Source organism: Mauremys reevesii, linkage group 3 (assembly GCF_016161935.1).
Source record: "Mauremys reevesii isolate NIE-2019 linkage group 3, ASM1616193v1, whole genome shotgun sequence".
Lineage (NCBI taxonomy): Eukaryota > Metazoa > Chordata > Testudines > Geoemydidae > Mauremys > Mauremys reevesii.
In genome coordinates, this window is record NC_052625.1 from 86,694,234 (window position 1) to 86,714,578 (window position 20,345).

General features: G+C 41.1%; 1 protein-coding gene across 10 annotated transcripts in view; it reads left to right on the forward strand.

Moving 5' to 3' along the window:
* RPS6KA2 (ribosomal protein S6 kinase A2) overlaps nucleotides 1–20,345 on the forward strand; it is a 445,421-nt gene that overhangs the window by 291,937 nt on the left and 133,139 nt on the right. For 8 of the 10 annotated variants that reach the window (XM_039528712.1, XM_039528709.1, XM_039528710.1 and 5 more), the window contains one exon: nucleotides 4,464–4,545. In XM_039528712.1, the coding sequence (XP_039384646.1) occupies nucleotides 4,515–4,545 (31 nt within the window). In that variant the 5' untranslated portion in view covers nucleotides 4,464–4,514. Of the gene's footprint in view, nucleotides 1–251; nucleotides 364–4,463; nucleotides 4,546–20,345 lie in introns of all 10 variants that reach the window. The other 2 variants (XM_039528713.1, XM_039528715.1) reach the window with 1 other exon arrangement.

Below are 20,345 nucleotides of genomic sequence, written 5' to 3' on the forward strand. Positions count from 1 at the left end.
GCACACGTTCCATGGCTGTATGCATATTGTACATATCTATTGCAAAACAACGTACAAAGACTAGAAACCACAAACCATCACCTGAATGTCCTTTGGTTAAGCATCCACATTGCTATGGTCTGAATGAATAAGATCTCCAAACCTTTGCAAGTGTGACCCTCGCTAGCAGCTGGTGAGCCTAATTTAAACCAGGTACCAAAAATCCTTGTTTAAAGTTTATTTTTCTTGGTTTGTTTGAAAACATTCCCCAGGCCTGAACCCTTGATCAATCACTCAAGAAACTGATGGACTCCTGAAATCAACTGAGTTGCACCAGCATAAAATGGAGAAACAGCGTCAAGATGTCTAGAGTGGCTCACAACTGTGAGTGCCGACCTCAGGGCAGACGCTCCAAAGTGGTTGTATGTTCTAGAATTAGAATTCACGAACCCAGTAACAAGTGTGAACTCCTGAAGCACTAGAACTGTCTTACCATGGAGTCGCAGACAGAGTGGAATGCCCAAGGGGACTATCTCCCGCCCCCCCCCCCCGGCAAGCTGGACTATGTGATAAGATGGTCACTTTACACCAAAAATCACAATACTCAGTTTAGTACCAGTCAGTCACTTACCCCCAGGTCATTTGGACTCCGATTTCAAACCAAAGATAATGCCTGTAGCCAATCCTGTAATAAACTAACGATTTATTAACTAAGGAAAACAAATAAGAGTTATTTATAAGGTTCAAACAGGAAACATACACACACAAATGAGTTACCATTAAATTTAAAATGGTCATATAAGATTCTATAATAAGCAGTGCCTTGCATGGTGTCAGGTATCAGAGGGGTAGCCGCGTTAGTCTGGATCTGTAAAAGCAGCAAAGAGTCTTGTGGCACCTTATAGATTAACAGACATTTTGGAGCATGAGCTTTCGTGGGTGAATACATGCATCCAACAAAGTGGGTATTCACCCATGAAAGCTCATGCTCCAAAACGTCTGTTAATCTATAAGATGCCACAAGACTCTTTGCTGTTTTTATAATAAGCAGCTCTATATGTCCTTATGGGCTGACCAGGCCAAGCAGCATGGGGATCTCTTGCTTATGTTTAGGAATCTTTACTCCTCCAGGTCCAGACAGCATAAAGATCCTGGTTTCTTCTTGTCAGGGATTTTTATCCCCTGTTCCCCAGAATCCAAGCGGATGGGATGAGTTCATGCACAGATTTTCACTTTGTGGAGGAAGTTAGGAATGCTATCAACAAGGTCTCTGTTCTTGATGCTACATAATGCTCATTTGCCTTCAGTGGGCCATTGTGTGTGCAGGACGAACACTTTATCTTAATTAATGCTGCTTTTCCTGTTTGAGTTATACAGTGACAGAGGTTTACAGTGCAAACATTCAGTATAACTTTATACCATGGGATAAAAATATTATAAGTAGGATTAATGCATGCAGCATCCTACTAACATTCCATGAAGTCTACACACTAAACACATTCTTAGAACATTAATATCTATTTTAACTATACTAACCCACAGATAAAGCCAGACTGGCTTCCAGCTGTGCATTTGTCAGTGTCCAATGAGGCCTGGGGCCTTGGCATAAGCTGGCATCTGGTCTGCCAGGGTCACATACTGATGAAGCAGGCCCTACAATTTTATTCCTGACACAAACTATAATCTAGAGGATTTATCAGCTTTCCTGAACACTGCAAACAGATAACTATCACTGCATCTGTTACAAGTTCCCTGGGATGAGGAAATTTGGAAACCATTCACCAGCAAATGTATGACCTGCAGCCCTGCATAGGAAAGACCATAGTATTCTTGTGTTCTGAACATCTGCATTTTAAAAAGCAGCCAGACCAAGTAAGCATTGGCTGCTGTGGTGAGATGCAATGGTTTTCTTTAAAAAAAAAAAAAAAAAAAAAATTGGGAGAGGGTTTGTTCTTTCAAGATCAGCAATTGGCAGCTCTCCTTGTTCCAAATGCCCCAGATCTTTTGCTCTGTTGTAGTTTCAGAATATGAGTATAAAAAATATTTCAGAAATGGTTCAATGGCAGTCTTAGAGTGTACTGCTGTATTGCATTATTAGTCCTCTAAATTGGCTTTTTACAGTTAACATTTCACAGCTAAAATAGCTAGTCTCTGGTGCCACAGAAATACTTACCAAAGGAAGACTTGCTCCTGTTCGGCAAGGTCTATACACTCCAGTGAAGGATCAGTGAATAACTGGGTACAGATTCAACCTAGCTTGGGTTGGGGGTGATTACAAGTCATCATTCAGGGAGCTATGTGAAATAAGTTAGTACCTGTTGTGGTATGAAGATCACTATTTGGCAGCTTCAGCCAAGAGGCATGGGATTGAATGCCCCTGGAAAGCTAACCACCTCTTTGCTCCAGTAATGGTCCCTGGGTGGGGAAGCTTGCACTAGGGTTGCTTGTACTGTTCCTATCTAGGTTTTCATCACCATAAGTGTCTGAGATCCTTGTTTAACTTTTATAGCATGTTAGTCTCCAGGATTGTCAAATCACCACTTTTCATGGCTACTAGCTGGAGCCAACTCTCTGCTGCAGGATGCTCAAAGAAACTTCCTTTGTAGTCTAGAAGAGCTAGAGGTGCTCAGCATCTCTGAAAATCTTATTTAGGTGCCTAAATAAGGGTTTAGTTGCCTAAATTTAGGGTTTAGTTGCCTAAATTTAGGTAACCACATAGGCTGAAGGGAATTTTGACAATTCTATTTGAATTCCGTTGTACCTTTAAGAAGAATAAGACATAATTTTGCAATACAATGCATTTTTGTTTGTTCCATTTCCCTTTTAGTTTCATAATTATTTTGATGTCCTCTAAAACAGCACACAATGTTCCTTGACTCATTTGTTTTGGAGGGGAATGCAGACCAACTGCAATATCCCATGCTACGCAGAACAGCTGACAAATGACTAATAATTTAAGTTGATGATTTTTCTTATTACAGCCATAGGGATATTACTGGCTTTGCAAGATTATATAGCATACAGTGAGATTTTTTTTTCTGCCCCGTACTTCAGCCATTCCAGTTTAATATCCCTGCAGGTATAATGTGCTGTGCTGCTGATAGTTCAAGGCCTCTTATGAAACATTATATCTAATACTGTCCACTTGATTGGGAGTTAGATACCATGCCAATGTTTAAAGGTGAATAACAATGCTGAAACTCTGGGGTTTAGCCAAAGTTGCTTACTGTGATTTTTTTTCCCCCACTTCCGATCCCCATAATGCCAGACACTATTTCTGAGTAGAATTGAGTGAAAAACACACACACAAAAGTTTCCATGAATAGTAGAACTTTTAAATGATTAGCTTTGGCAATGTCTGGTCCTCTTTGTGTCTTTGATTGCCATGAATATTTGAGTAATTGACCTTAATTGAGCAAGAATGTTAATGAAAAATGCATTTTTCAAGTTGTATCTGTAGAAGCTAAATTTTACACTTTGCATGCACAATTATTAGTGATAGAGGTGCTTCACTTCTCGTCCCTGTCCAGCAATAGAAGTCCTGAAATACCCCAGAGAACAGCTTCTCTGATTATATTTCTAGCCCATGTGGAACCAGTACATACTGGAAATTGACTGAAAGATCCTGCTCTTCTGAGATTTTTTGCCTTATTGCTAGATCAAGGAGGTATGAATAGTTTGGAAATCTTCAAACTAAGTTTTGGGAGGCTTATAGTGACTGAACTAAATTGCTTATCTCTCCCTTTCCCTTTTGTCCCAAAAATTCACCTGGGACTAGATAGGAAGATATTGCTGAACATAATAAAATAAAAACATGTATTTTGTAAATTTGCAGAGTCAAAATGTGTAATAATAGGAACTTCTCTCAGATGTACACTGGGCAAACTATCTGTATTATAGTGACCAATTCATTCATCAAATGTAGCCCTTTTTTCTGTTCATGAAGTTTTCATGAACAGACTTTGATCTTTGCAATTTTACAATACTTATGCACACATGTCAACTTCTGGATTGTTAATGAACTATTCAACTACATGCTTAGATTGTCAATCATGAATAATGAATCATATAATATGGTTTCTTCTCCCTGAGTCAAATGATTAAACCTCTTTAAATGGGTTGAACAGATCTGGGCACAAATAGCAAATAACTTGTTTTCATGCAAATACAGCAAGTTACTCAATAGCTGTTCAGAAATCAAACAGATGTTTGCGAACACTATTACTATTCAACCAGCTTTAACTGGATGTGTAAAGAACTGATAATATTAAACATGTCACCTTTAGGAGAGGGCAATAGGGTAGAAAATGAAGCTTACAAGGGCCAGCTAAGACAATTGTTTGTGAAATAAAAACTAAACACTTTGAGCTATTAACTTTTCCTTAGAATTCTTGCCATCTCGGTATCCATTACTTCATCAAATTCAGCAAATGCTCTCCCCTCAAATCACAGTACTTGATTACATAAATGTCTTATTGTTGTAGGTATTTCTGGTGAGGAAGATCAAAGGATCTGATGCTGGCCAGCTTTATGCCATGAAGGTACTTAAGAAAGCAACTCTGAAAGGTATGGATTAAGACACAGGCTGAAAACGCTATCTCTCTTGTACTATAGAGTATACTTTTATTGCGATGTTTAGGATTTGTTGGCATAGTTTTGGAGGATTTAAGAACACAAAAGCATGTTCTTATCAGCCTCCACCATTCAATTTCCTCATTATGGACTGAACTTACTAAAACTCCACACTTTCAGTGCAACACTGTGCCTTTAAATAATTGGACCCAAAATTTTGCAGGATCAAATAATAGCTGAGGAAATGTTGTTTAACAGGACCTGCAAATCAGGCAATAGGGGCAGGTGTTCTCATTTGCCCTGCAATAAATTGCAGGCAGTGTTATTTGTGGGCACCAAATTAGAGGGCAGTTCTGAAAATTGGTCCCTAAAATTTTTACATCAAAAAAGTTTTTTTTTTTTTCATTTTTCAATATTTAGCCATTTTAAGAAAATGCTCAATATTGTTGTCATGATCACTGGAAGATGCAGTTATATTTTGTGTTCATAATAACTAAAATGTACAGGCAAGGAAAGCTGTGCACTGATTGTTACAAAAAAAAGGTAAATAATGAAGAGAGAAATTTGTTGTTCCAGCTGTAATAGGTACCATAGCTCAATCTGAGTAGCAAAGACAGACTTGGTTGCCATATGGAAAAATAAAATGTTGTTCTGCTTTCTCATTTTATTCTAGTTATAGCGGTGGTTGAGAGAGAGTTCAGTGACTCAATTCACTTTTATTTTTTCCTTTGGCCATACAGTATTGGAGCCAGAAATTAAATAAGGAATTTGGTATTTGCTAATTCTGCATGACTTATTCACTATTTTAATAAGGATTATTTATAGTTCTTCTGGGGTTACTTTTAATTTGCATCTGAGTATTGGCATCTCTGTTGTTGAAATACATTTAAATCATTTAAATGTATTTCAACAACAGAGATGCCAATACTCAGATGCAAATTAAAAGTATTTCAACAGTAGAAAATAACTCACTATTGATAAAAAGTAACCCTATTGAATGATTCTCATTATATATTTGAAAACGCATGGGCTCAAACTTTCAAGAATGACAAGTTATTTCTGGGTGCCTAACATCTCTCAATTTGGATATCTACAATCAGTAGTAATTCTAGGTAATTTTGGTTATGACTAACAGCACAGTGGATGTCAAGTGGCTGATGACATGATACAGCAATTCTCTTGAGCACCAACCAAAACATGCAAACAGAAAACTAAGCACTCACATAGCATTATCTTACATCAAAGCCCTTTACAAACATTAATTAGAAATGCTGAAGCAGCTGCTGATCTTTCCATTTAGAATTTATATAGAAGAGTTTGCATTCTGCTGTTTTTCCTGGAATAAACATCCATCTAAATATTTCTGATTCTAATGGATAAATATTTGTGTGTGTTTATACATGTTTATAACCGAGAAAATCCTCAAGTCTTTATTCATAGTCAAATTCTGCAGTACCTCAACTAATCAAAACTCTGAGTGTTCTCCACCTGTGAGAATTATTTCTGTTCTGTGAGAAATCTGAGGAAAGAACACATAGCTTGTTACTATTTTTGCGAACCCACAAAAACGAAACCCTTCCCCTGCAAGAGTTTTTTTTTTTATTTTTTCACATCCTCGTATAGATGAGTAAGGTCCTTGGCGCAGGAACAACCTCTGGCTTTCTGTCTTGTGCAGCACCAAGTACATGCTCACCACTTAACAAATAGGATACATTGTCTGCTGTTTTGTAGCTGTGTTGGTCCCAGGATATTAGGCTGTGGGTATGTCTACACTGGAAACTTTGAAGCGCTGCCACAGGAACGCTCCTGTGGCAGTGCTTTGAAGTATGAGTGTGGTCGCGTGCTCCTGGTAATCCACCTCCACAAGGGGATTAGCTCCGAGGACTGGGAGCCTGTCTACACTAGCACTTTAAAGCGCTCAGACTTGCTGCACTCAGAGGGGGAGATGTTTCACACCCCTGAGCCAGCAAGTTAGAGCACTATAAAACGTAAGTGTAGACAAGCTCTGTGTCTACACTGACACTTACAGCGCTAAAACTTTAATTGTTAGGGGGAGGGGGGGTGAAAAAACACCCCCCTGAGCAACACAAGTTTTAGCACTGAAAAGCACCAGTATAGAGAGCGCTTTATTGCCTGGAGTGGGGAGATACTCCTCATTCGGGGTGTTTATTTTTGTGACTACACTGCCCATGTCACAGCACTGCAGGGATCTCACTGTAATGTGGGCAGTGTAAACATACCCTTAGAGAGACCAGGTGGAACAGATTGTTTAGCATAAGTAGCTAACAAACATTTCAAGGGGTCATTCAAGGTGAAGTTGCCCATTAACACCTTTCCAGTCATGAAGTGGGGAGAGGAAAAACCAGGGTGAGGTTGTTAGCAGGTTACAGATTGTTGTAATAAGCCACAAATCGAGTGTCTCTCTTCAGTCTGTGATTTTTAGTGTCTGGCACAATATTTAAGCTCACAGGCTGGTCTTTTGAAGATGTTGTGCAAGTTTATTTTGAGGCTGAGGACTGGGAGGTCAAATGAGTGATCACTTTGTGAAAAGTGTTGACCCACAGGTGATATGGTGTTTTTTGTGTCTCATGTTTCTGTGTGAGTCCCTTTGAGCATGTAGTTGTCTGTCTGGTTTCACTCACGTTGTTGTTGGGATATTAGGGCACTGGATCTGGTACACCACATGGTGTGATAGGCACATGTAAGACCCATGCATCCTGAAAGGTGTGTTGTGGGGGGTGTTGACTCTCGTAGCAGAGCAGAGATGTCTGCAGGCTTTGCAGTCTGTTCTGTCAGGGTCTGGTCCTGCTTTGAGTTGGCATCATAGGCACTGACTCGGTGGGTGCTCCAGGGCTGGAGCATCCATGGGGGAAAAATGGTGGGTGCTGAGCGCCCACTGCAAACAGCTGTTTCGCGGCTTGCAGGAGGGACGGGGGAGGAGCAAGGACACGGCGCACTCAGGGGAAGGTGTGGGGGGATGGTGGAAATGGGCATGCAGAAGTGGGGTGGGGGTGGAGCAGAGGTGGGAAGGGGATAGGGCCTTGGGAGAAGGGGTGGAGTGGGGGCAGAGCTGGGGGTCGAGCATCCCCGGCACTTTGGAAAGTCGGTGCCTGTGGTTGCCGTGTCTTGGTCTGTGGGGAGCTTGTTTCTGATGATGAGCTTGGAGAGATAGGGAAGTAGTTTGAAGGCCAAAAGAAATTCTACAACCTCATCCCTCATGAACCCACCCCAGAGACCTTCTGCATGCTTCCCATGAGACACAAACAAGGGAAACCATCATACCTGGTCCTGGCACTCTTACTGACGGAATATCAGGACTAATAGAAACCATCCTCAAACCACTCATGCACAAATGTCCAGCTTCCTCCAGGACATAACTGACTTACACCACAACATATTAACAAATTCTCTCAGAACACCATCCTTGCCACCATGGATGTCACCTCCCTATACACCAACATTCCTCACAATGATGGCATCACTGCCTGCCTCAAATATTTACAAAACAATGGACCACACTCAGATATCCACTCAAGACACATCGCCAGACTCATCCATGTCCTACTCACCCATAACAATTTTACATTGAACAGATGCTTCTGGTTCCCCTCCCCCTGCATCTGCACAACATCACCATGCTTCCTAGAATACTCCACAGCTGCTTTTCAGACATTTTAGTGGTAACACCTGGAAGCTGTGACGGGAATGTGATCTCTGCCAGATCCCACCTGCTCCATTCAGGTGGGTCACAGTGTGGAGTTTCCAGTCAGAGGGTATGTTTGTCACTGACTTTTGTGCCCCTAGGGATCAGCATAGGGTAAAGAACAAACGTTTGTAGCCCAGATCAAAGGTGTGGGGAGGTCCACATTGGCTTCTTACAAACATATTATCTGCCTCGAATTAACTTGCAATCAATTCACTTGAGTTACAAAAGTGAAGACAGCCCAGAAGTGTGGTGAAGGAAGGGAAATATTAAGTGCCACAGTGAGAGCTGCTGTCAGTGAAGTTCCAAAGAATTTGGCACAGAGGATAATAGTTTTGACAGCTTAATTTGATCTTTAAGTGACTTCTAAATTATTGCTGCCCACCCACACTGAGCAGGGCTGGAAATCCCTCCAATTTGAGGTATTTATTACCATGTCAAATGATGGGTGCAAATGCATAAGTGCTTGCTAGCTATAATTCAATAATTACTGGCAAAACCATTGCTGCCCAGGCTCTTTTTTTATTTTATTTTATTTATTTATTTTTGTGCTACCCACCCTGCACTGAACTGCATAAAGCTGAATGTCACCTCCCCATGAGTAAGGCTAAGATTTTTGTCATGGATATTTTTAGTAAAAGTCAGGGACAGGTCACGGGCAATAACTACAAATTCACAGAAGCCTGTGACCTGTCCCTGACTCTTACTAAAAATATCCCTGACAAAAGGGGGAGGAAAGAGGGTCCCACATTTACAGTGATTGACAGGTCCAGGGGCCCCCACGGACTGGCAGCTGCAGGGGGTCGCCATCCGCACTGCTGAGAGGTGTGGGGTACCCCACTGCCTGTGGCGGCTGAGAGGTCCAGGACCCTCCCACAGACTGACAGCTGGGCAGCTCTGGGGGGGCCACTTCCCACAGCAGCTGGATACTCCGGGGTGGTCCACCTGCGGCAGCTGGGCAACTCTGGGGGGGCAGGAATTCTTCCCTGGCTGCCTGTGGCAGCTGAGAGCTGCCCCGGGACTGAAGTGAAAATGTCACTGAGGTATCTGGAAATCACAGATTCCGTGACATAATCGTAGCCTTACCCATGAGTAGCCCTTGCAACCCTAAAAACCACATTGGTTGGTTGGTTTTCTGTATGAAGGTAAATTTACAACAATATAAGGGAAGTGGGGCGGGGAGGACAGCTTAAAAAAGGCTGCAGAAAACCTTGCCTGTTTGGATTGGTCTGAGGAGCTAGTTTGTGGGTAAAGAGTATGAGGCGTTCAATGCATGTTTTAACCAAGGGTTACCCCCTTATGGTGAATCTCTTATTCTTTGGCAGTAGATAATCTCTCCAGGCTAGTTATGCCTCGTTATTCAGCATGATCCCAGAGTTCAGTGACAGCAAAGGTTATTGTAAAAACCGTACAGAACCTTTCACCTTCAGCAATCAATAGTTTCCAGCGTTCACAGCTCACAATGAGCCAGTTCTGTACCAAGAGAGCTCTGAAGCTCAAATATATCTCTCTATAGAGAAACATAGTATTTAGAGATGGAAAAGATCTATTAGATAATGGAGTCCCTCCCCCTTCAAGGGCAAATGTATCCCCAGTTGTGGCTGTATTGTATTTTAAACTGATATTAGATGTTAAATATTAAACAGTCTTAGAATGGAACAGTTGCAAGGATATGAGTAGTACACACAAACTCTTGTGACAAGAAAAATAACCCTTACTAGTATTAAAATAGTTCATGTATGAATAGTCATATATTTACGGCATGGATACTTGATAGTGGAAAATGTTGTAGTTGGGTATAGAGCAAACCAAAATTAGTTACTTAATGACCCATTGCCTTCAGTGCTTGCTGCTGGGTGCTTAGCACTTCTGAAAATCAGACCATTTATTTATAACCCTAAATAAGGATTTCAAAAACTAATTTTAGGCACTCACTTGAGGAAAAAACTTTGGTAATACTTCCAAATTTTTAGTATTATCTGTTAGATGGATACTAAATGGGGATACAAGGCTGCAGTTAGGGATGTTTGCAGAACTTAGTCAGAAAATTCAGAGTTTCAAATGTTTAGTGTTTCTTTTAAACCAAGATATTAACATGAGGTTCTTTTTGTTTAATCTATATTTTTCAAACTTAAAATTGTGTTAAAGTACTACTTGTCTAGGAATTTCTTAAGTTGTGAGGTGTTTTGAATAAGCCCTTAAGAAGTGGAAATATTTTAAACACTATAAGAATTATTTTCTTGAAAGTATTTTTTGGAAAACAGACAAGAATATAATTTTTAACAATAAACTAGAGTATTTCAATGAAGCAGGGCTGCCCTTCACGCCCACTGAAACCCAGAGGACAGAAGCAGTGGGGCTCCTCTGTACTCTATCACAAACATGGCACACAGGAAGTTCAGATTTACTAATTTGATTCTCATTGTTGCTCTTAAGGTGTTTACAGGCTCCATCAGCTCTGCCAGAAAAGGTTCAACGTTCCTTGATTAGGAGCTGTTTTGAATCACATAAATTATAAACTCCACTAAACATATCTGAAGAGTTTGTTGTAATGGAATACAAGGACTAACTGGAGTTCAAGTATGACGACACAGCCTTGTAGGACATGTTACTATAGTAAGTGGCACCCTAGCCATATAGGGATAACTCAGTGGTTTGAGCATTAGCCTACTAAAGCCAGGGTTGTGAGTTCAAGCCTTGAGGGGGCCATTTGGGGATTTAGTTGGGGATTGGCCCTGTTTTAAGTAGGGAGTTAGACTAGATGACCTCCTGAGGTCCCTTCTAACCCTGATATTCTATTCTATTTTTGAATCAGTGCTTTTGAACTTCATAATAATAGTGGTGAACATGGATCTTACAAGGTCTGCAAGATGGGCCCAAGGACTTGTCAGAGGCGGGATGTACCTGCTGATCTGGTCAGCTGTACTGGCAATGCCTGCAGATTTTGAAAACTTTGTAGTGGGAAGCTTCTAGGTTTCTTGAGGAACAGAAGCAGTATGGCTCCCAGAGCAGAGCGGTTTCTGCCACACTGCAGTTTATGGAGCTTACACACAGCATGGTATCTCCCCCAAGTTTCTAAATTCCTTGAACAAATGGCACAGTCTGTATCTGCAGAGTTTGTGATCTTCTTGAGTCAAAGCTATTTGGTTTATGGTGTTTACAGCTGTGCTGACTATGCTGTAACATTTACAGATTCTGAAAAGCCTAAAAAGAATGTTATTAGTTCCACAGAATTTGGAATTCTCAGAGGTTAAATTAGGCATAACAAACTGCTAATTAAACACACACATATATACAAAAGTCCCAGACAGTAGATGTCACTCAGTAGATGTCACCATGCATCAAAAAATTGGAGTTTCCATACTGTAGCAGTGGCTTACATGTTCAACCATCAGGTGCAGTAACTCACTGGGTTTTCCCCCTCACTGTGCCTGCCTCAGTTTCCTGTTGGTGGCTGGGTAGTTTAGTCCTGAGGCTAAACCCTAAAACTTCTCTGGTTCTGTTGTAACAAGTCCACTGAAACAACATGAATACAGAGTCTCTAAACATTCACCCCTTGGTGCAGAGTTTACAAAGACCACATCACCCAAATAAACAAATTTCACTCCTTGGTGCATAGGTACAGAGTCCTATACTACTGGGCTCTTCCACAGCCTGTGTTAAACCTTTGAACAGAACTACTCTCTCATAATCTCTGCTTTTGTAGCCCAAAGCATTGCCTTTTCTTAAGCCCTCCCTCATTCTTGTACTGTCCCTCAAGACTTCTTCCCAAGCTTTCCAAAACCCTTGAAGGCCCTTTACCTCGAGAGACCCAATAGTGTGTTCTGTCCCCTTCAGGTCAAGAGACCCAAAATAGGTCATCCCTGGTCACATATGGGTCTGAGGGAAGACTGCCGCTTATAATTCCCCCACAACCTGGACCACATCCATTGTTGCCTAACATACAGGTCCCCTGCTCCTTGGGAGCTACAAGTCCCAGAATGTCATGGTTCTGAACCTGGAAAGTGGACAGAACTGGAACCCTGATATGAAAAACAAAATGTGGTTTATGCTCTTAATGGATCGCTTGAAAGATATTTTGGGAAAGAATGTAGCCATATGCCATAAAAAAAATAGCCATGGTTATACAAGCTTATTGTGTAAGAGAGCATATATTCTGAAAATGTCACCCTGAACTGGAGAAATTTAAGTACCGCTGCTAGTATTGATTGCAAAATGATTCTCAAAAAGCCAACACAAAGACTTCAGTCAAAACAGTTACCAAAAAAAATCATTAGAACTTTCTTTCTTTTTTTATTGGCTGCTTCTTTCCAAAGAGATTCTTTAAAGGTTGACTCACTTGCATCTAGATCTTAATTTTTGTATGTGTGTATTTATACTTCTCGCTGTTTCTTTAGTAATTCAGAGCACAGGTTCAGATTTGGATGAGAGGGCAACTTTTCTCTATAAAAATAAATTCTGAGCACACAGTATTTGCGAGTTATATTGTCTCTTTCTATTCAAGCCAGCTGGAAATTCTCATTGTATAAGGCCCTGATCAAATTATAGCCTCATACCAATGATGCACTTAGAATTGTTAAGATCCTGCACTAAGGGGAAAAAAATCCCATTTCTGAGGACTTTAAGCCTCTAGGGCTCTATAATTTCTTAAAATGCTATTGTCCTTCAGCAATGGAGTTTTTTAAATAGGAACTCAGTGTCATTCAGTAGAATTATACCTACAGGGCAGGAGCAATTATAAAACTGTGTGCCTGTACTTTTTTAAATAACATATTGACTGGTCTACCTGTCTTTAAATAATTGATGGAAACCCACTGGAGACCCCATCAGATGTTGTTTTCAAAAGTTATCATGTTATATAGGGACAAACAGAGAAATGCCATCAAGTTGAATATAGAGCCTCATTTTGCTCAGCCAAAATTAATCAGTTTGGAAACATACACTCTACTAAATCCAGGGGAAAATAATCCAAAGCACATCAGATGGTGAGGGTTTGGGGGGGATGAATACTGATTTGAATGACAGTAATTATAATTTAGTATTTTGCATGTTTAAAACTTGTTAACTGGTTAATCACCATAACACAACCGTGAGGAAGGTGGGTGTTATGAGGAAGAACTCAGAACTGAGTCAAAGGCCAGTTTCTCCATTGCTCCCAAACAAAGGTTAACCTAAATTTGAAGTTGTCTAAGCCACACCTCTTCTCTACATTTTATCGGTTTCATATTTTGTATCCATTGATGATTCAACACAGGGTCAAAATAAACCCCTGAAATGCTTGGGCTTTTTGAAAGGCTACATCTGTGCAACCGGCTGATGTCACATTGGCTGATGTCAACAACTCTGGATAATAGGAAGCCCTATGACTAGTCACAGCCCAAGCCAGAATCAAAAGAAATTGACTCCTAAAGCAAGTTCCATTTCTGGTCTTTTAGCAGTGAGTAATTGGTGATCTAGGTACTGTGAAGGAATGTACTACTCCTTTAAAGGATAGGCTGGAGCCTATGGCTGGGACAGCTTGGGGTGTAACAAAGAGGCCCTGCCTCACCCTAGGGCTGTGCTACATAAACAGGAAGAGGAAGCTGAGCAAGAGAGGAAAGTATTAGTGCAATAGGACTCTACAGAGAGTTTTATTTATTTTTATCTAGAAAAAACTGCAAATGTATTTCAGGGAAATACCCTGATTGCATAAACATACTGTCACGGAGTGCGGGCGAGTCAGGACCCTGTACCCCCGGCTTCCTGCGATTCACCATGACTCTCAGCCAGCCAGTAAAGCAGCAGGTTTATTTAGACGACAGGAACACAGTCCAAAACAGGTTTTGCAGGCACAGACAACAGGCTCCTCCCCAGCTAGGTCCATCTTGGGGTCCCAGGAGCATCACAGCCCCCTTGGGGGGGTCAGAGCCCTGTCTGTGCTTCCTTCCATTCCCCAACCAGCTCCTGAAAAAAACCCTCTCACTCTCCAGCCTTTGTTCAGCTTCCGGGCAGAGGTGTCACCTGGCCTCTAACCCCTTCCTGGGTTCTCACATTACATGCTTAGGTATTTTCTCTCCAGCCAGTCTCCCATCCCCCAGTGCAGACTGTCCTCCCAGGCCAACACCCCCCACTCAGCATTCACAGACCACAGTAAGAACAGTCCCAGTTCGTCACACATACCTGGCAATTTCTTCCACAGAACAAATTTCTGTTGCATTCATTTTGACCAGTTTTCTCTTATGCTTTCACTCATGCTCTGATTATCTAAAATTACTCTTGATAATTGTTGGGTTTTACCTGGCTGTCAATGAGAGAGGCTCCACCTTTTCTTTCCCTTTTTCAAAATGTATTAAAAAAAGCAACCGCCCTTGATCTGCAAAGTGCCTCTGAAGATGTTTCCATAGAATGGACTGTCGAACTATTGGCAACTGTTTGAAATCTCCAACAAATTGATTAGCATTCCTCCAAATGGTTGGGTTGTCATGTGCAGGTTCACTTGTCTACATCTTGCATTTTGTTTTTTGTTTTATTTTATTTTTTTCAAGTACTGAGCAGCATATCATACTCATTTCATCGGGGATATTAAAATTGCAGTTTTCCAAATCCTTTCGTTATGATCCAATTTGCTATCTAGCTCTTTCCAGTTTCCATAAATTCCAATATGTAGAACACAATAAATGAGTGGCCCTGGAAAAACAGCTGCAGCTCCTGTTATTTTTTTTAAAAAATGTTTGAAAGATTTCAGACCCAAATTTACTACAAAAAGCTCAAGTAATAGGCTTGATCATAGTGCTATTACAACTTCCCAACTTTCCCTTGGACTACAGTTTTGTCTGGCAGCTATTTGCAATTGTAGTAAATCCAAAATCTGCTGCTGTTCTGCAGAAAGGACTGCATGTAGTATTCCATACTGTTGAGTGTCAATATCATCACTCTTTGCTTTTGTTGTACATATAAAAGATTGAAGACCACCCAGATTGTTGTAGTTATTATAAGTGGCCCTCTAGTTGTGACTGAGATCTGTAGCACGCATTCCAATTTCAACCTGTCTAGCTACTCCATTTGGTCCCATACCAGCAGCAGCCATCCACTTATGTAAAACAGGATTATTTTCAACACCAGCTTCATATTCATCCTTCACTACAATTTCTGACATCTGAGGCTCTTGCAAAACATTTGCCTCAAAATTATCTTTCCATGTAGAGAATGTTTGCTAATTGCTTCATATTTTGCTATGTGACCTTCAAAATGATGTGTTGGTGGTGATAATTGTTCTAGTCTGTATCTAACACAGAACAGCAGGTGTTCTTCCTTTAACCCATCTTTGTCCTTTTTTGTAATATTTTGTGAACTCTATTGGCTTATTTTCCAGGTCATCTGCATGCTGTGGACAAATTTCTAGTACAGAAGGAAGAGCAGTGTCTTCTGCTTTCAATGTGGATTGCTAGCTATTGTTCTAATTGAACATTAACTGATGCAAATACCCAGCTGCAATGATACAATGGGCATACCATCAAAATGTTAAATGTTTCTTGGGCTGAGTAGTCAGAGGTGGAAAAACCGAATATTGTCCTTTACATTGCTACATTGAACATCACCAAACAATTCCTCAAGGGTTCTCCACGTGAGTTCCCCTTTACTGTCATATTTAGCTTTGTAATTAAGTACAGCATCAATGGATAGGATGCACTGTATATCTGTATTGACATATCATTGTTCACATACAAATTTATTGGGCAGGTTCATCAAAAGATCATTTTTTGCAGTTGTAAGTTGTCCCTGTCCTATTCTCTTGACCAGCTCAGTGGTGTCCTCTAGGTCAAATGGGAACTTAGAGCAGAACCCTTCATTACTGGTTTTCTGCCTTTTTTTTTTCCTTATCTACCTAACTCTCCTATGGACTGATAACTGTTCTTCTTCAGCACCATAAAGCATTGGGTGATCCTTCAAGCTGTAACACTTCCACAGGTGTTGAAAATCTGTATGATACCAAAAGTTCTCCACATAGAAATGTGAACAAATTAATGAATAAATCAGCCCAATTTTGGAAGAACTATGAAACAATTAAAGGATTTTCCTTAAGTTTTGAACACCTTCCATTTACTGTATATTTTTTGGCATTGCTAACTAATCTGTTTTTGAATCTAGCCATTGATATAGTTCAGGCCAGTGCAAATCATCTGCTCTTAATGTGAAGAACAGGGTTGGAGGTTGCAAAAACAGTATCCTGTCCAAGAGTTCACTGCAGCATGTGCCAGTAGCTGTTAGTACCCCTCAAAGATGAATGGTAGAACATTAGATTTTTGGCAAGTACAAGCTCTGGTTTCAGTAGTCTTTCCTCTAGCTCATTAATACCATTTAATTCATTCCTTCATTGGGCAGTGTTTCCTAGAGAATAGAGCATTAAACTGGAATTCAGGAAACTCTGGATCTGTGCTTTGCCACTGACTTACTGGGTGACCTGGGAAGTCATTTCACCTCTCAGTGCATCAGTTTTTCCATCTGTAAAATGGGGATAATGATGCCGATCTCCTTTTGTAAAGTACACTGAGACCTACTGATAAGCATTATATCAGATCTAGGGGGTATTACACATACTATTCCATGCTGAGATGTGGTCCGTGGAGTTTTGGCAAAAAATCAAAATCAGATTTTTAGCAGCTCTTCTATCTCTGTAATTCATGAAGTGTTTGAAATTGTTGGATGGATTGACAGTTAGTAATTAGCTCTCAGTGAGTAAATCTACAGCTCCATTGGGAAATAGCATTGTAAAGGCCATATCAATCTACCTAGTCTTCTCAAACTCATTGATGGGCTGTAGACATTTTTAGCCATAGTATAGGCTCATTTTCTACATGAGCAGTGTTTGTTCTGTTGACTGAAGGAGTTGCACCAAGGGAGCACCCAACTGTAATCAATCACCACTTACTCCTTTTCAGCTGCCTCCAATCATGGTACATTTGTAGTTGGCTGGTGACCAAATGCAATACTACCTTTAGGGAGCTGCAACAAACTGTTTTCATTTATTTCAATTTCCCTATAGAAAATATCACTACTTTTCAGTTACAAACGAGCATTTTTACTGTTTTCCAGTTAACATGGAAATCAACATGCCCATTTCCTGTATTATCACAATAATACCCTTGAAGGCAGTGAGTTTAATGAATGCTGAAGCCACCTTGGTATAGCGTTGACATCTTGTGGAAAGTTGTTCACCTGTTTGCAATAATCAAACTCCTGGCTGTTAATTCTGTATACCGGGGTAGGCAACCTATAGCATGTGAGCTGATTTTCAGTGGCACTCACACTGCCCGGCTCCTGGTCACTGATCCGGGGGGCTCTGCATTTTAATTTAATTTTAAATGAAGCTTCTTAAACATTTTAAAAACCTTTTTTCCTTTACATACAACAATAGTTTAATTATATATTATAGACTTATAGAAAGAGACCTTTTAAAAATGTTAATGTATGACTGGCACGCAAAACCTTAAATCAGAGTGAATAAATGAAGATCTGGCACACCATGTCTGAAAGGTTACCGACCCCTGCTGTATACCAATGCTACTGGGCATACGCTGGCAATCTGCAATACTTCACCCCAAACTAGCTTATGTAATTCAGGAGCCTGTGGTCTGGAATCCATGCAATTTTCATCAGAAAATATAATAATTGGATTTGTATATTTTCTACATCACTCATGAATGCTGTCAATTATGATAGGCCCTATAAACTCTCACCACAATTGTGGTTTTTGTTCCATAGGTTCCAGCCATCCAAATCCCCGAGAAAACTTACTTCAATACAGAATTGACTCCCTACACACATACACCTCCTCTGACCTATATACTCAAGTTGTCACCTCCTACCCCACACTGGAACCCATAAGGGTTATTATCAAACTACTATGTCCCATTCCATACTCTATGGGGACCCTATCCTGAAAGCTTTCCTGAAACCCCTCTTCTGGCCTTCATAACTACCCCCCACCCCAGCCAATCTCTCCAAGATCATAATCCAAAGCAAGCTCCCCCCAGAGCAGGATATATCATCTCAACAGCACCAGAAACAACAGATGCAAAACCTACAGGCATATTTCCACTGCTACAATGACCAACAACCCTCCCCCCCCACAACATAAGATCTGTGGGTCCTACACATGTGGTGTACCTCATGCAATGCACTACGTGCCCCAATATCAATTATGTGGGTGAAACCAGACAAACATTAGGCTCTTAAGTGAACTCGGACAGGAAAATGATAAAAAACCCAACACCCTAGCACCTGTGGGTGAACACTTTTCACAAAGCGATCACTCTATCTGACCTCTCAGTCCTCATCCTCAAAGGAAACCTCTACAACACTTTCAAGCCTGGGAGCTTGAATTCATAACTTTGCAAGACACTAAACATCATAGTCTTACTAAAGAGACTGGATTTATGGCTTATTACAACAATCTATACTCCACTAACTCCGCCCCCCTTTTGTCCTATGATTACAGGGGGTGTTAATGAGCCTCTTCACCTTGAATGGTGTCTTAGAATAAGGGCTAACTCAAGTTGCAGAGGGGGAGGTTTAGGTTGGATATTAGGAAATCTTTTTCACTAGGCGGGTGGTGAAGCACTGGAATGTGTTACCTAGGGAGGTGGTGGAATCTCCTTCCTTAGAGGTTTTTAAGGTCAGGCTTGATGAAGCCCTGGCTGGGATGATTTATTTGGGGATTGGTCCTGCTTTGAGCAGGGGGGTGGACTAGATGACCTCCTGAGGTCCCTTCCAACCCTGATATTCTATGCTAAACTATCTGTTCAATCTCATATTTAACTGTGACACCGAGTACCTTTCCCAGTTCTGAGGAAGAGTTCGGTGTAGCTTAGAAGCTTGTGTCTCACCAACAGAAGTTGGTCCAATAAAACATACTATTTCCCTGACCTCTCTCTAATATCCTGGGACCGGCACTGATACAAAACACTGCATACTCTCTACAGCGCCAATTTATTTTCACATTTGGGCAAAGTTTCTATTTGTGCCGATAATTGCATGATGCCCTTGGCTATCTAGCACACATTCACGTTGTAGCATAGTTTCCATAGCAAAGATAATTGCATTACACTCACTATTAGCTCAAAGCCACCTTTCGTGCTCAGAAGGAGTTTCATGTTGACAGCGTTCAGATTGCTGTTTAGTCTTTGTAGATGCCAAGTTGTTTGATTTTGTGGATGATATAAGTAGTGAACTGTAAGACTGAAAACTAAACTTAGTACACCTATGCAGGACATAGAGGTAGTTAGGTAGGTACTTATTTTAAAGTTACCTGATATCCATAAGAAAGAGTGTTGAATAACCCAAATTTGTAAAGTGAGAGTATTTTAGACTTATTTTTTAACACACACATGTTCCCTGAGGTGAGGGTCTCTGTGTCCCCCCCCCCCCCCCCGTTTCCCCTCTAAAGGACTATAGAAGAGTGGCTAGGGTTGGTGTAGCAGTGCTCTCTGGTGTAGTGCCCCTGCTGATAGTCACTCCAGTCCTATGTTGCTCTTCCCATGACTCAGCCACATCTCACATTAATTCCATTCCTTCCAGCATAACAAAGGCCAACAATTAAGTCTAATGTCCTTACAAAATATCTTTGTGCCCAACTCTGAGCCCTATAGTCCTTGCACTCACTTGGCTCAGCTTTCCAATGTCCCTATCCCCTTATATCAGGGAGCTACATGCCACCTTCTCTGGTGACTGGTTGGGGAACACCGGACCTCCTACTCCTCTGGGCTCCAGGCCGGGGACCTTGTAGTCTGTCTATCCAAACGTGCCCCTGCTATTTCCCTGGGCTTCTTTCACTATAACCTTTTACCAGGCTGTCTCCCCACAACCTCTTCAGATTCACCCTTCTGCCAGGGCTAGGACTTGTAGGTCTCTCACCTGGAATCCCCTAACAAACTCTCAAACCATTAAAATATAAACATAAACCCACATCTTCCCTCCTTGGGCTTTACCTTACATCTGTCTTAATTTTCCCCTGCTCTGTTCCCTGACTGAATGCCTCCCAGGGGCCTCTCCCTGTAAGTCCCAATCTTGCCCTTTTATGAGGGCTCATCACCAAGAGCTTGTTCCATGTCAC